At 46.8% G+C, this 15,577-nt stretch overlaps 1 protein-coding gene across 1 annotated transcript in view; it reads right to left on the reverse strand.

Moving 5' to 3' along the window:
• The window catches only part of LOC139764789 (uncharacterized), an 821,726-nt gene that overhangs the window by 418,147 nt on the left and 388,002 nt on the right, over nt 1–15,577 (reverse strand). Inside the window, exon 3 of the mRNA XM_071691681.1 lies at nt 9,297–9,407. Within this exon, the coding sequence (XP_071547782.1) occupies nt 9,297–9,407 (111 nt within the window). The remainder of the gene's footprint in view (nt 1–9,296; nt 9,408–15,577) is intronic.

Consider the following 15,577-nt stretch of genomic DNA (forward strand, 5'->3'; position numbering starts at 1 on the left):
CAAGACCATCCCCAAGACCATCCCCCAAGACCATCCTCAACACCATCCCCAAGACCATCCCCAAGACCATCCCCCAAACCATCCCCAAGACCATCCCCCAAACCATCCCTCAAGACCATCCCCCAAACCATCCCCCAAACCATCCCCCAACACCATCCCTCAAGACCATCCCCCAAGACCATCCCCCAAGACCATCCCCAAGACCATCCCCCAAGACCATCCCCCAAGACCATCCCCAAGACCATCCCCAAGACCATCCCCCAACACCATCCCCAACACCATCCCCAACACCATCCCCAACTCCATCCCCCAACACCATCCCCAACACCATCCCCAACACCATCCCCCAACACCATCCCCAACACCATCCCAACACCATCCCCCAACACCATCCCCAACACCATCCCCCAACACCATCTCCCAACACCATCCCCAACACCATCCCCCAACACCATCCCCAACCACCATCCCCCAACACCATCCCCCAACACCATCCCCCAACACCATCCCCAACACCATCCCCCAACACCATCCCCCAACACCATCCCCAACACCATCCCCAACACCATCCCCCAACACCATCCCCCAACACCAACACCATTCCCCAACACCATCCCCCAACACCATCCCCCAACACCATCCCCAACACCATCCCCAACACCATCCCCCAAACCATCCCCCAAACCATCCCCAACACCATCCCCCAACACCATTCCCCAACACCATCCCCCAACACCATCCCCAACACCATCCCCCAACACCATCCCCCAACACCAACACCATTCCCCAACACCATCCCCCAACACCATCCCCAACACCATCCCCCAACATCATCCCCCAACACCATCCCCCAACACCATCCCCCAACACCATCCCCAACACCATCCCCCCAACACCAACATTTCACACGTCATGCCAGACTCCACAAGTTTTAGAATATAAATGTTGAAAAAGTTGCATCCTTGCGACGATAAGACGAGTGGAAATGTTTCCCTCCCTCCCTCCCCCTTATTTTTTTTTTTTCTTCTTCTTCTTTTTCTGTCGTTCTTAATGGAATGTTTCGTGACGTCACATCTCCTGACGGTATTTTCATACGGCTTCATCATTTCTGTAAATATTTCACGTGGGTGTCTTCCTCCCAGTCCATCGTTAAGTCGCTTTTGATTTCGTTTCATCCCGTGAACGGAACATTATCATAGTCTCAGAGGCTTTGGTTCACAACAGAAAATGGCCCGTAGTATAAATACCTGCAACGTGACGTCACGGGGAACGAACCAATGACCTTGCAGGGGTGACGCTCCATGCTTTACCCTACGCCCACCACCTAGCCTCGTAACTTCACATAAGAACTTAAAACTATCGACTTCGTCAAGCACTGATCTATTGTTCTTACAATAACTCTGAAATTACTTACCAAAGCGGAGGTTACAGAGAGGAAGTTTCGGACCTTGATCATCGAGATGGGACAGACTGTTTTGACGGAAGACCAGACGGGGTGGAGAGAGAGAGAGAGAGAGAGAGAGAGAGAGAGAGAGAGAGAGAGAGAGAGAGAGAGAGAGAGAGAGAGGATAGTGAGGCCTCTATGCACGAGGACAAGAGAGACTGGCTTTCCTCTATACAGAGACGATGGGAAAAAATAAAAGATGAGAACTCTTAATACCGAGACGGACGGACAGACGGACAGACAGACAGACAGACAGACAGACAGAGGGACAGACAGACAGACGATGATGGGGTCCAACGAGTGTAGACCTCCCACCCTGCACAAACAGGTGTTTACAGACACAAATCAAATCAAGAAACAGAATCGAGAATAGAATCAGACTTGGACGTGCATGAGGTGGGGAAGAAAATGGGGGACGGGTTCTTAGAACTAATACAAAGCTAAATTGAAATGGCGCCCAGAGCATCCAAGAAACGTAGCAACACAAAAAAGGAAAACAGAAATGAAAAAGAGTAAATATGGAAAAAAAAAATGTCGTTTTAGAAGAGGAGAGAAATCATGAAATAGTGGGGCAATAACAACGTTTATGGTGAAGATGGAAAAAGAAAACAGGAGAGTAAGAAGTGGAAAAAAATGAAAAAGAGGAAGGAGTAGAAAAGGGAAAGAGGAAAGAGAAGATGAGGAGAAAGAGAAGAAAACGAAGAAGACTTACTACAAGAAGAAAAAAGCAAGGAGAAAAAGAAAAAAGAGCAAGAAGAAAGAGGAGGAGGAGGAGGAGGAAACGGAGGAGGAGGAAAAGAAGAGGGAAAGAGTAAGAGGATTAGGACAACTAAACAAGACTGTAAAGAGGGAAGATGAAGAAAATGAGACGATAAACAGAAGTACATTTCTACCTGAATGTCTATGTGTCTATCTAAACATCTGTATCATCTATTTGTCTAACTCTATCTATAAGTCTATCTATATATCTATCTATCTATCTATCTATCTATCTATATAAATTATCTAAGCACCTATCTATATGTCCGTCTATTTACCTATCTGTATCTACAAGCCTATCAATGTATATCTCCTAGCAAAACGAACAAGAGGACAAGGAAGGACACAACAGGAAGAAGAAAAAGGGAAGGAACAGAGGAAGGAAAATGGGGAGAAAGATATGAAAAGAAAAGGGAGAGATGATAGGCAGGAGGAGGGACTAACCAGATGCAAGATGAAAACGAAGATAGAAAAGAGAAAAGACAAGAAAAAGAAGATTGAGTAGGAGGTGAGACAGGAAAGGAGCTATGAAAGAGGGAGAAAATCAATAGAAAAACAAAACTGAGAAAAGAACAGAAACGAAAATAAGAAGTAAGAAAATGAAATGAGTAATATGATTTTCTTTGCTTACCAAAACTGACGAAGGAAGGGAAGACTTAAAGTGGAGAGGTGAACATAGTGAAGGAGAGAGAGAGAGAGAGAGAGAGAGAGAGAGAGAGAGAGAGAGAGAGAGAGAGAGAGAGAGAGAGAGATTGTAGGAGATGGGCAAGGTGGAGAAGACAGAGGTTGGAGGAGAGAGGGATTTAATGGTGGCAGAGAGGATGGGGGGAGGAGAGAGAAAAGAAAACCCCACATGAGGAGACAAAGATCATGTGGGGAAAGGACAGGTAAGTGGAGAGCTGATGGTCCCTGATAAAGTTATCTGCTGCAGGACAGAAATAATATCCGAGTTCCTAATCCTATTTTGTGATAGAGACAAGCCTGCAAAGGAAAAGGCGCCTCCCCTCCCACCCACCTCTCCCACCAGCACAAAACCTAGCAGGGAAATATCTGTGAGGGTGTATCGTGCAGACGAGAGAGGATATACTGACTTTGTTTTGTAGGAGAGTGTGTCATGCAGTGTAGAGAGAATATGCTGACATGGAAATTTTACAGGAGAGTGCAAATGTAATCTATTTCCCAGGCTGGAGTCTCTGGGAAGGATGAGACTCAAATGTAAAACAAGGAAGAACAAAAAAATAAAGGGAAAGAAGAAGGAACCGAGGCCTTGTGTATGAAAGAAACATCAGTGTGTGTTCACTCCTCTTGAACAGGCTAATCTACAGATCACCACTGACATCAAAATGACTTATCCAGTCGTAATATTACCTAAGGGTATTACTTAACAGTCTTCACAATGACAACATCTGGTGGTGGGTCATTCCAGTGTAGCAGAACGCCACAGGCAAGAAAGGATTTGCCTATTCTATCATTACGTCTCCTTCCTGATGACGACACACCATCATTTCTCATCTTTCAGTTTCTAATGCGAAAAAAATTGCCAAGTGTTGTGTTGTCGACGGTATGTACTCTTGTGAAAATGTCTTTATCTCTTGGGAGACACGCCTTTTTTCTTGATGTCATATCTCTCAGAGACTTTCTTCTTAAGGCTTCATATACAAGCGAAGGAAATAACTTTCCCTGTTCTTTTAAGTATTCACTCCAGTCTTGCCTTCGTCCCTGATCAAGTCTAGTGACCAGAAGTGAACCACGTGTTCCAGACGAAGGCTGACCAGGGTAGTTTCAAGAGCGAGTATTTCTAGTGATGAAACCTAACATCTTGTTGGCCTTGTTGTATGCAGCTAGACACAGCTCTGTGTATTTCATGTCATTATTGACTATTTTTCCGAGCGTGGCGTGGAGGAGACACAGAGTTTGAAGAAACTTAGAGGGTTGAGGAGACAGAGTTGAGGGACACAGAAAGGAGAGGAAGCACAGAAGATTTAGGAGACAAAGAGGTTTCAGGGTAAAGAGAAGGTCCAGGAGACAGACTGGATGGAGGACACGCACTGGATAACAGCAAAGGAAAGAGAAGGGTATGGGTTGAGGAGACTAGATGGGGAGGAATACGATCGAGTCTGAGGGAGACAGGGGGTTGCAGAAGAGAGATAAATGTAATGGAAATGTAATGAAATGTAAATGGACTTGAGATAGATAGATAAATAGAGAGAGAGAGAGAGAGAGAGAGAGAGAGAGAGAGAGAGAGAGAGAGAGAGAGAGAGAGAGAGAGAGAGACGGTGTGAGACAGTGAAAGAAAAAGATAAGAAGGGGGGACGTTAGAGACAGAGGGCATTAAAGACGACAATGGAGGTGACAGAGACAGAGGGAAGAAGACAGAAAGCGTGGGAGACAGGGAGAGGGGAGGGGGCGTGAGAACAACAAAAGGGCTGAAGTCAAAATATTGTGGGTGAAGACAGTGGGGGATCAGGGAGACAAAGGGAGCGACAAAAGCTAAACTTCTGGGAGAGGCAGAGGGTTAAGGGAGACCGGGAGTATACGAGAGACCTTGGGGCGTAATGGAGTTAAAGGGGTGGGGAGACAAAGGGGGTAGGGAGAGAGATGGGTGATAGAGACGAGAGGATGGGGGTGTGGGGGGGGGGGAGGCAAGGGAAACAGACAGGTGGGAGAAGCAGAGGGGAGGGGGAAAGTTTGACGGAAACAGACGTGAAAGAGACAGAGGGGCCTGAGACGGGAGGCATGGACGGGACAGAAGAGATAGAGACAGAAGGGTTGTGAAAAGCAGTGGAAAGGGGGAGACACAGTATGGAACAGAAAAAGTGAACGGGGTAGGGCGTCTGAGACGAGAATAACGAAACAGGAAAGGCAAGAGAGACATGAGAGATGGTGAAACGAGGAGACAGAGGAGGTGGTGACACAGAGACAGAGGGAGTAGGCCAGGAGCAATGAATAATGAAGCTACAAGAGATGAGGAAAATGAGAGCGAAAGAGAAAGAGGGGGATGGAGAAGAGAGAGATAGACAGTATAGGAAAACAGAAGGGGTGGACAAGACAGAATGGGCGTTAGACACAAAGGGAATGGAGGAGACAAAGATATGGGACTATGATAAAGGAAATGAATGACGCGATGTGGGCAGGAAAGACAGAATAGGTGGGGAAGAAAGGAAGGGCGAGGGAGGACCAGAGGTGGGACCTGCTTACGAGGACGTAAAACAAGAGTTTGCTAAGCGAGTGTTAGCGCGTCATGGTCACCGCACGTTTTACTTGAAGAAAAACGCTGTTTCTCTATCGCCATGCATGTTTCACAACCATCATCCTGGAACTATCTTCAACTATATATATATATATATATATATATATATATATATATATATATATATATATATATATATATATATATAAAGACTTAAATGTTTCTGTAATTGACCCATGTATTCTTTATCTTCTGGTCATATATTAAAATAATCGTTCCGTTTTTTCGTCCTTTTGTTGAACTCTCGTATATCTTATGTAAATATCTTTTTGGTACCTTCCAAGATACTAATGCAGACTTAATGATTCTGCTTCTTCGTGGCTGAGGGGGGACCCTAGATCCGGGACCTTATTCTTTATGCCCTCAATTTCCTGCCGAGCCTAGATTATCGTGCACATTTCTCTCTCTTCTAAACCGTAGAGGCTCGACGTCTTTCAGGCGATCACAATGGTTGGCGTATTCTGTTCCCTGTGTCTCTCATCTGAATTATTCTTCATCTAAGTTGTTTATATTCTTATTCTACTGGTGATCGCCCGAGGCAGAAGGATACAGTTTTGCCTCTCATATAAGATCTCGAGGTTCATTATTACCTTTTTGTCTTTCGTTGTGAGACTCGCGATCATACCGCTTAGGACTTTGGCTTGATGGTGCTGCTTTTGTGATCCTTGTCATCCTTGATGTAGAGTATTCCCTATCTTAACAACTCCTGAATCTTTGACATTTTCTATGTTCCTTCCCTGTTGAGCCTTTACATCGAGTCACTCATATGTGTTGTTAAACCCTCCGAAAATGTGTATTATATTCCATTATGGATTTTCTCTGCCATCTGTAAACAATATTTTGGACTACACACTGGAGCTAATGCCGTTCCTTTGTGGTACTCCCGACAGTAGATAAAGATGGAAGATGTTGAGGTAAGGAAGAAAGGGAGGAAGAGGAAACAGTGTGGGAAAGAGAAATGTTGTGAAGGAATGAAAGCATACGAAAAACATGGGAAAGAGGAAACAGAGAAACAGAAAAAAGAAAGGGATGCCAAACGAAAAATGAGGAAGGATACAGGAAGAGAATGAAATAGACAGGAAGGAGGACACAAGATGTGGAGATAGAGGAGATGGGAGATACATATTGGGGAGCAGACACAGAGACGAAGGGATATAGGCGAGACGAAAAGAGAGGGGGGAGGGGGGAGGGACAAGGGGGGGTGCAGGAGGCAGAGCACGTGAGGGAAACAGAGGGAGATCGAATGTGTGAGGAAGACACAGAGAATGGAGGAGGTACACGAGATGTGAGGAACTAGAGGGATGAGGGAAGACAGGAAGGTAGCAGAGGCAGAAGAGACGTCGAGGAAGGGGAGCGAGGATACAGAATGTCGGGGAGACAGACGGGGAGAGACAAAAAGATTTGGGGAGATGTGGAGTGAAAAATACGCGGTGGGTGTCACCAGAGACAGATTGTGCGAGGGAGACAGAGGGCATAAGGTGGGGGGGAGAGAGAGAGAGAGAGAGAGAGAGAGAGAGAGAGAGAGAGAGAGAGAGAGAGAGAGAGAGAGAGAGAGAGAGAGAGAGAGAATAGGGATGGGATGATTAGGGCGGAGGCAACGTATGGGGTAAAACAGAGAAAGTAGATGGTCTGAGGGGTAAAGGGAGACAGGGCGGAAGAGGAGAGAGAGAGAGAGAGAGAGAGAGAGGGGTAGGTAGGGGGGTGTGATGAATGGGCGAGACAGAGGGATGGTTAATAAAGCAGAGGAAGCGTAGGGAGAGAAAGAGGATGGGAATGGCAAAGGGTGAGAGGATGGAGGAGGTAGAACGCGAGACAGAGGGAATGGAGTACACAAAGAAGAAAGACGTGACAAAGAAGATGGCGTGGAGGTACAAGAGAAGGTGGAGGAGGAGGGAGAACAGATGGGCGTGCGAGATAGTGGGAGACACCTACAGTTACATGGAACACAAGAGATGAGCGAGACAGAGGAAAACATGGAGATATAGTGATAAGATCGGAAAAGGGCCAAGCGAGACAATATACGAGACAAACAAGAATGAGAGATATAAGTGATAGAGGCGAAGAAAGGGAGTAGGAGAAACAGAAGATGAGGTATAAGAGATAATTAAACAGAGACCAAAGAGGCTGGGGAGAGAAGTTGTTCAAGGAAACAAAAAGTTGACGTGGGAATGAGAGTGGAGACAGAAAGGTACCAAAGGGGGAGGGAAAAGAGGAAAGGCATCGAAGACAAAGGAAGAGTAAAAGGAAAGGGGAGAGTGGGGGTATGGAGAGGGACTCGTGGCCCAAAGGTGGCGGAAAAAGTTTCTGGGAAAATGAAAAACTACAGAGAGAGAGAGAGAGAGAGAGAGAGAGAGAGAGAGAGAGAGAGAGAGAGAGAGAGAGAGAGAGAGAGAGAGGCCACAGTTGCCGTAATGCACCCGACTGAGGAAATTGGGTAGGCTCGACCGTCACTTTTATGATGGCATGAGTTTGCTCAGAATTGACAACCTCCAGCACTGTATTCCCCCCAATTACTGTCCTAAACAACCTTATTGACTTTTGGGAGGTCTCGCATTCTAAAGCTACGTTTTCTTTCTTACAATGAAGAAGAAAAAAAAGTTGTATAACCGACAACTGTTGTGTTTGGGTTTTAAAGTTAATAAAGAACCTGACCAACTTTGGTCAATTCCTTCACCGAAACAAATGAAACACACTAGTATATAACAATGACCCATATAACTCGGTTATACGCTGAGGTCATACAAGTCCTCACTTGTCTTAGCGTCACCTGGCGATGCATCTTTTCCCCCGCGTCAGTAGCGGCGTCAAGTGTCGAGCTCAGTACAGCTCAGCACACCGCCAGGGAACACACCTGCAGAACGTCCTCTGGCCATCGAATGTGAGGGAGAGATGCTAGTCAGGCGCATTTCCTGACGTCGTTAACCTTCACGCATTGTGCAAGACCAGAGGTCCCCCGTCCGCTGTGTAAAGGCCGACTTGATCAGTAACAAAGTGAGTTACCTTCTCTTAAAAGCTAGGCTGCGAGTGCCTCCTGGTTCACAAAAGTGAGTTACCTGCCAACGTATCCTCTCCTCCTCACTGATCTATTGCGCTAAAGTGAGATCTAATGGTGTTATGGTCTTCTCCTGAGATATCGTATGGCTCATCATAAATCCCTTGGCAGTCAACTTACACTCCCACCTGAAACTATGAAACATTCTGAATTGTCTGTAACGTATATATATATATATATATATATATATATATATATATATATATATATATATATATATATATACACTTACTTGACTACTGTCAGCAGTATGTGAAACGAAGCATATGAGAACCGAGAGTGAGTGTGGAAGAATGCAAAACTGAACCCCAACATCATGAAAGGGTCCACTTGGATATATACATCCAAACACCGTACACTGTTGTGCCTTGACAACATTCAGCTTACTGGCATCACCCGAAACTGAGAATCATCATGTTTCGTCACCCTCCCCATGAAAGACCTAAGAAAATTCTTGTCTTCTCGAGCCTTCACCACTGAAAACGCTGCTTGGCACCGTAATTCATCATGCCTTGTTGTCCTCCATCTGTAGAAGATCTTTTACCACGCAGAACACCACTATCATAGCTGGTTTTCACCCATGACATGACTCGATATTGTGAACAACAAAGCTCTGGCAGCCTCCTCCTCCTACTCCCCCCACCGAGAGCCTTCGTGCGCCCCGGGAAAAATTATCGTATCCCGACAACCACGGACCTCGACTAACATCACGAGATACTGCGAGTTGTTTTACCGTGCGAGGAGTGAGTGGGCCCGAGTGATACGGTGCACAACTGTTTATACCATCTTACCTTCACTGCCTGCACCTTGAATTTCATCATGTTGGTAACGTCTTCCGCCATCTCCTTGACGAGCTGCAGACCATCATTCTCACGAACTCTTGCCTCGCCAGAAACGAATTTCTGGAAACGGGGAAAAAAAAAAAAATAAGAAATAATAAAATGTTATACAAAATCATTATCAAATACACTAAAATAAAAATTGACAACAACGATACACACTATAAAGGAAGTAACAAAAGTCATAGTTTCCCTCCAGACTGCCACTCGGCCGTGCAGCATCTTCCAAGATTTACTCTGTTTACTTAAGTTTATCAACTTAATATTAAAGTTGGTGACGCGTGCCCGGCTGGGTTATGACTTCTTATGAAAAGCGTGCAGGGAAAAATTAATCTTTAAGGACACGGGGATTTACCTGAGGAACTGTATGGACGGTCCAGCAACCTGTAATGACAGAATACAACAGACACAAACGTATGTTGGACATTGGTCTGTATTTCTATGTATCTACCTTGATTTTTATGAATCTATCTACCTTTACTTCTATGCATCTCTTTCTCTCTTCCTTTCTATCTATCTATTTCTACCTATCTATCTATCTATCGATCTACAGAAGACGATGTGGTAGGGACAATAACATTCCCCATTAACCATCTCAGTGAAACAAGAATGAGAAGCAAGACAGAAAAAAGTGTCGAGATTAATTCCAGCTCCTCATGTGTTTGTCAGCTCGACCTCTGAGAAATACGAAGGTTATAAGAAGAGCGCAAGACAAAGAAAGGAGAACTCTACAGCTTTGCTGTTCAACGAGAGCAGGAGGTATTATAACGGTCAACCCTCGTGTGAGTGGTCATTACACAAAACCCACGGGAAGCAGCAACCACTCGTGTGGCACGGTCCCAGGCCTTAGTGGCTTAGACACACACAAAATTCACCCAAATAATACCCACACAACAGACATGAGGCACCACCATCACGGCAGACGGAGAGGGATATGGTGAGAGAGAGAGATGACAGCAGGGGACCTGATAAGGCTACACGCTTTTGATTAGACTCTGGCTGAAAAAAAGAGTAAGTGGAAGACGAGGCCACATCCTGTATATATGGAACACACACACACAATCAGATATATATATATATATATATATATATATATATATATATATATATATATATATATATAAGGCAGACATGGTAAACATAAGGAACGTGAATCCTCAACTTCTTGTGTTGAAGTACTGACGCTTTGAGTTGGGATATCTATAGGCATATCATCAGCTTTAGGAATTTGCTTCGTCAACAGATTTAATAAGAGATATTTCTTCCAGCAAAATCAGTGCGTTGAATGCCTCTAACACATGCACACACACGTCTCCCTGTTGCAGTGGATAACGTTACTGACCATGAGTCAACACCAACCCACCCATGGTGAGGCCTACGTTCGAATCTTTGCTGCGGCAATCAGCCCAAGGACAATCCTAGCTATTCATCTTCTCTTTGGGGCTGTTTGAGGAAGCGGTTAGAGTAATATATTCCCAATTGCCATCTCCCTATATTGTCAAAACTAACACCATGAGCTTTCTCTCTCCCTCGGGCATCATCAGACTGACACAATCAAATCGAACAAAATCTTGTAAACATCGAATATGATATCTGCACTGAGAAGATGTGGAGACAGCCGCCGTGGGGTACCCACCCGCCGTGGAGTCCCCAGCCGTCGTGGAGTCCCCACCCGCCGTGGAGTCCCCAGCCGTCGTGGAGTCCCCAGCCGTCTCCGGGGTTTCAGTTTTCCTCTGTGCATATATCCGCAGTCCTCTTCCTCGGCCGGTCATGTTTGCTATTTTCTTCTCCTGTGTTTCCCAGCTTTCCATGACTGCCAATTCTTGCTGCTGGTCAGCCTCGACATATACTGCCCTCGCGACTGCTTATCATTTCATCCGCGCATATGTTGGCAGCTTCCAAGGCTTTTCTTACCTGCTTTCCCAGTCCTTCATGCACTACATTCGCCTCCTGCCACTTTGGTAGGCGTCCGTACTTATCTATGAGGACAGCAAAAGCATTCGATGTCCTATAATGACGTACGTCAGTTTTATGTTCGCTAACCCTTTTGGTAATGCCTCGCCCTGTTTCCCCAGCGTAAATGGCCAGACATCCAGAACATGGTGTACTGTATATCACGCTATTCTTGTTAGTACTTTCCTCCATTCCTTGGTTTCAACGCATCACCTATCTTCATCAATGACGATGTAGCAGCGTTTATCACCGTCTTGTGCAAGTATCTCTCCCCATCCGAGACCTTCCTTGAATGGGGGACTTGCTTACTTATTTTCTTCTGTGGTGTTCTCAACATTCCCTCTGTGCCATATCATTATGCTACTGGCCTTCTTCTCGAGTGTGATTAACAGTCCTTTAGGGTAACGTTGCTTCTCGAACACACTAATATATCTACTTTCCTCCTCCAAGTATTCATTCTGATTACCTTTGAAAAGAACTCAATATTCACCCCTGACTCTGCTCACTCGTTGCGTGTCAACAGATAATGAATAAAGTCATTCCTGTTGGTGGTTTTCCAGTATCCTGAAAACTGAACACTCAGGCAAGACCTCCATATCATCGTGTCCTAAACTGGCAATTTCCTACTGTATTCCTCTTCTATAGTAAACTGCATTTCTGCCGACATTATTCAGCATTCTTAATCTTTTGGTTACTTTGGCTTCCTCAGGAGCTACCACTATTATGTCATCCACGAGCCTGTACCACGAACCATCCCTGCCCATGATCCTACTGCAGCTGTCTAACTCCAATGTGTCCAGACAGTCATGCCATGACAGCAATAAGGGAGGAACCAAAATGACTAGACCTTTGTGCTGTCTTTACTCCTCGTTGATCTTGAATGCCCCAAACCTGACACACAAAAATACCAGTTTGACGAATTCTGTTTTGGATGCAGGTAACTCATCTCGAACGTTATCCATCCTTCTTTTAACAGTTTGCATGGCCTATGCCACACTCACTTTAGTGAATAGAGCATCTGGGGTAAACCATAGAAAGGTCTGTGTGGATAGGGAGCTGTGGTTTCGATGCATTTGCACATACAGCTAGAGAATTGCTGTGAGTGAATGAATGTGGCCTTTCTTTCATCTGCCCCTGGCGCAACCTCTCTAACGCAGGAAACGGCGATCATGTAAGTAAACAACTAATACTAATAATGATAAAAATAATTCTCATTATCGTTATTATATAGTGACTGTAGACATTACGTCATTTGAATGAAAATCAGAAATAATGACAATGATATTGTCAACTGAAAACAATTCAATTTCATGTATTTACAGATTAGCAAGGTTCCTAAAATTTGAAAGTAGAAAAACGCCATGAAGGTGAGGTGTCAGATTGGCAAGAAAAAACTGGAGGCAAAAGATGAGGTAAAACTCCAACGTGAAATAAATGACGAGATGCCATCCAGCTGGTTCATTTACCGTCCCCAGAGAAAGCTTGTTGGAAGACCACGATTGGAAATGTGTGGTTCATGTTTGTCGCTACTTTTCGTCAAAGGGTTTACGAATGAGCAAATAGAAGTATACCAAGTTTACCCAGACGTAAACCCCCAAGGGGGGCCCGGGCTCAGGATACGTACACCAGTGGGGCCCGGGCTCAGGATACGTACACCAGCGGGGCCCGGGCTCAGGATACGTACACCAGCGGGGCCCGGGCTCAGGATACGTACACCAGCGGGGCCCGGGCTCAGGATACGTACACCAGTGGGGCCCGGGCTCAGGATACGTACACCAGCGGGGCCCGGGCTCAGGATACGTACACCAGTGGGGCCCGGGCTCAGGATACGTACACCAGTGGGGCCCGGGCTCAGGATACGTACACCAGAGGGGCCCGGGCTCAGGATACGTACCCCAGTGGGGCCCGGGCTCAGGATACGTACACCAGGGGGGCCCGGGCTCAGGATACGTACACCAGGGGGGCCCGGGCTGAGGATACGTACACCAGGGGGGCCCGGGCTCAGGATACGTACCCCAGCGGGGCCCGGGCTCAGGATACGTACACCAGGGGGGCCCGGGCTCAGGATACGTACCCCAGGGGGGCCCGGGCTCAGGATACGTACACCAGGGGGGCCCGGGCTCAGGATACGTACACCAGTGGGGCCCGGGCTCAGGATACGTACACCAGGGGGGCCCGGGCTGAGGATACGTACACCAGGGGGGCCCGGGCTCAGGATACGTAACCCAGCGGGGCCCGGGCTCAGGATACGTACACCAGCGGGGCCCGGGCTCAGGATACGTACACCAGCGGGGCCCGGGCTCAGGATACGTACACCAGCGGGGCCCGGGCTCAGGGTACGTACACCAGTGGGGCCCGGGCTCAGGATACGTACACCAGCGGGGCCCGGGCTCAGGATACGTACACCAGCGGGGCCCGGGCTCAGGGTACGTACACCAGCGGGGCCCGGGCTCAGGATACGTACACCAGCGGGGCCCGGGCTCAGGATACGTACACCAGTGGGGCCCGGGCTCAGGATACGTACACCAGCGGGGCCCGGGCTCAGGGTACGTACACCAGTGGGGCCCGGGCTCAGGATACGTACACCAGCGGGGCCCGGGCTCAGGATACGTACACCAGAGGGGCCCGGGCTCAGGATACGTACACCAGCGGGGCCCGGGCTGAGGATACGTACACCAGGGGGGCCCGGGCTGAGGATACGTACACCAGTGGGGCCCGGGCTCAGGATACGTACCCCAGCGGGGCCCGGGCTCAGGGTACGTACACCAGGGGGGCCCGGGCTCAGGATACGTACACCAGCGGGGCCCGGGCTCAGGATACGTACCCCAGGGGGGCCCGGGCTCAGGGTACGTACACTTTTTGATATTCCGAATATCTGAGTTACGGCGGCTGTTCGGATGCAGGTTGTGTGTGTCCTGGGGAACAAAGCACGCGTCCGTGGCTCATATATTTACGTAAGCCCATGACATTTTATTTCTCCCAGGAATACCAATCGCCTCAACCTTGTCTTCCCCCTTTTTCTTCACCTCCTGAGATTTATCTTCATATATGCTTCATCTTCCAGTTTCATATCCTTAATGGCTGACATGCCACAGAGAAATCACTGAACAAAGAGACAATACGTAAATAAAACAGGAAAACGAATGTAACAAGCGGGAAAACATTTCGAAAGCTCAATACAAAGACCAACTACGAACATAAAGTTTAAAAGTTTATTTTCATTGTATCCCAATCTGTAAGACATGTTCTGTGCAGGAAGGAACTTTAGTGAACTTAAAAATGGCATTTCTCTCTTCCCGTGCAGTACGAAGGCTAACTGTATATACAAATGTGGACATAATAACCTTCTGTGTCTCACACGATCCACCCACACGCTTTGCTAAGCCACTCCCAGCACCTCTACGTTCATAGAACCAATACCTATCATGCAGACCCTCACCCCTCATCAGCCTCTGCGTGCTGAGCAATTCTTTCATCGTCAAGACCTCACTCCACACAGGACTACCTTCCCTGGTAGCCACAGCGGAGGCTTTCTCGTCCACTTCGCTCGCGATCGCAAGTCCCCATCGTCCACTTCTGACGCCAAATGCAGACACACACACACACGTCATTAAGAGACGTTCAGATGGTCATACAATGGCGGAGACTAAGGAAGAGTACGAGGATCAGGAGTTGGTTATCCACTTGAGCGTCATGACTTTGGTCAGCCTATTCAAGGGTTAAGTCGCACTAAAAGGGATTAAGTCATTAAGCAGTCGCATTCAAAGGGTGAAATCGGTGAACTCAAAGGTTTAAGTCATTTTCACTCAACGGGTTGTAAGTAATCGTACTTATGGGATTCAAGAATCGTACATAAACGGTTAAGACATTGCACTCAAAAGGATAATGACGTCGTACTCAAGGTGTTAAGTCTTTATAATCAAGGTTAATTTCTCGCATTCAGGGGGTTAATCCCTCGAATTCATGGGTTAATTCCTCCTCTTACTCAAGTGTTAATGCCTCTTATCTAGGGAATTTATTACTCGTATTCAGAGGGTTAGTTTCTCGTATTTAGGGGTTTGATCTGTAGAGTTAATTCCTCTTGCTCAAGTATTATGCCTCGTATTTCGGGAATAGATTCGTATACAGAGGGTTATTTCCTCTTACTCAGGTGGTTAATTCCCTGTATTCAGGTGGTTAATTTCCCATATTCAGGAGGTTAATCCCTCGTATTCAGGGGGTTAATCCCTCGAGTTCATGGGTTAATTCCTCGAGTTCGTGTGTTAATACCTGGTATTTAG

Source organism: Panulirus ornatus, chromosome 4, assembly GCF_036320965.1.
Source record: "Panulirus ornatus isolate Po-2019 chromosome 4, ASM3632096v1, whole genome shotgun sequence".
Taxonomy (NCBI): domain Eukaryota; kingdom Metazoa; phylum Arthropoda; class Malacostraca; order Decapoda; family Palinuridae; genus Panulirus; species Panulirus ornatus.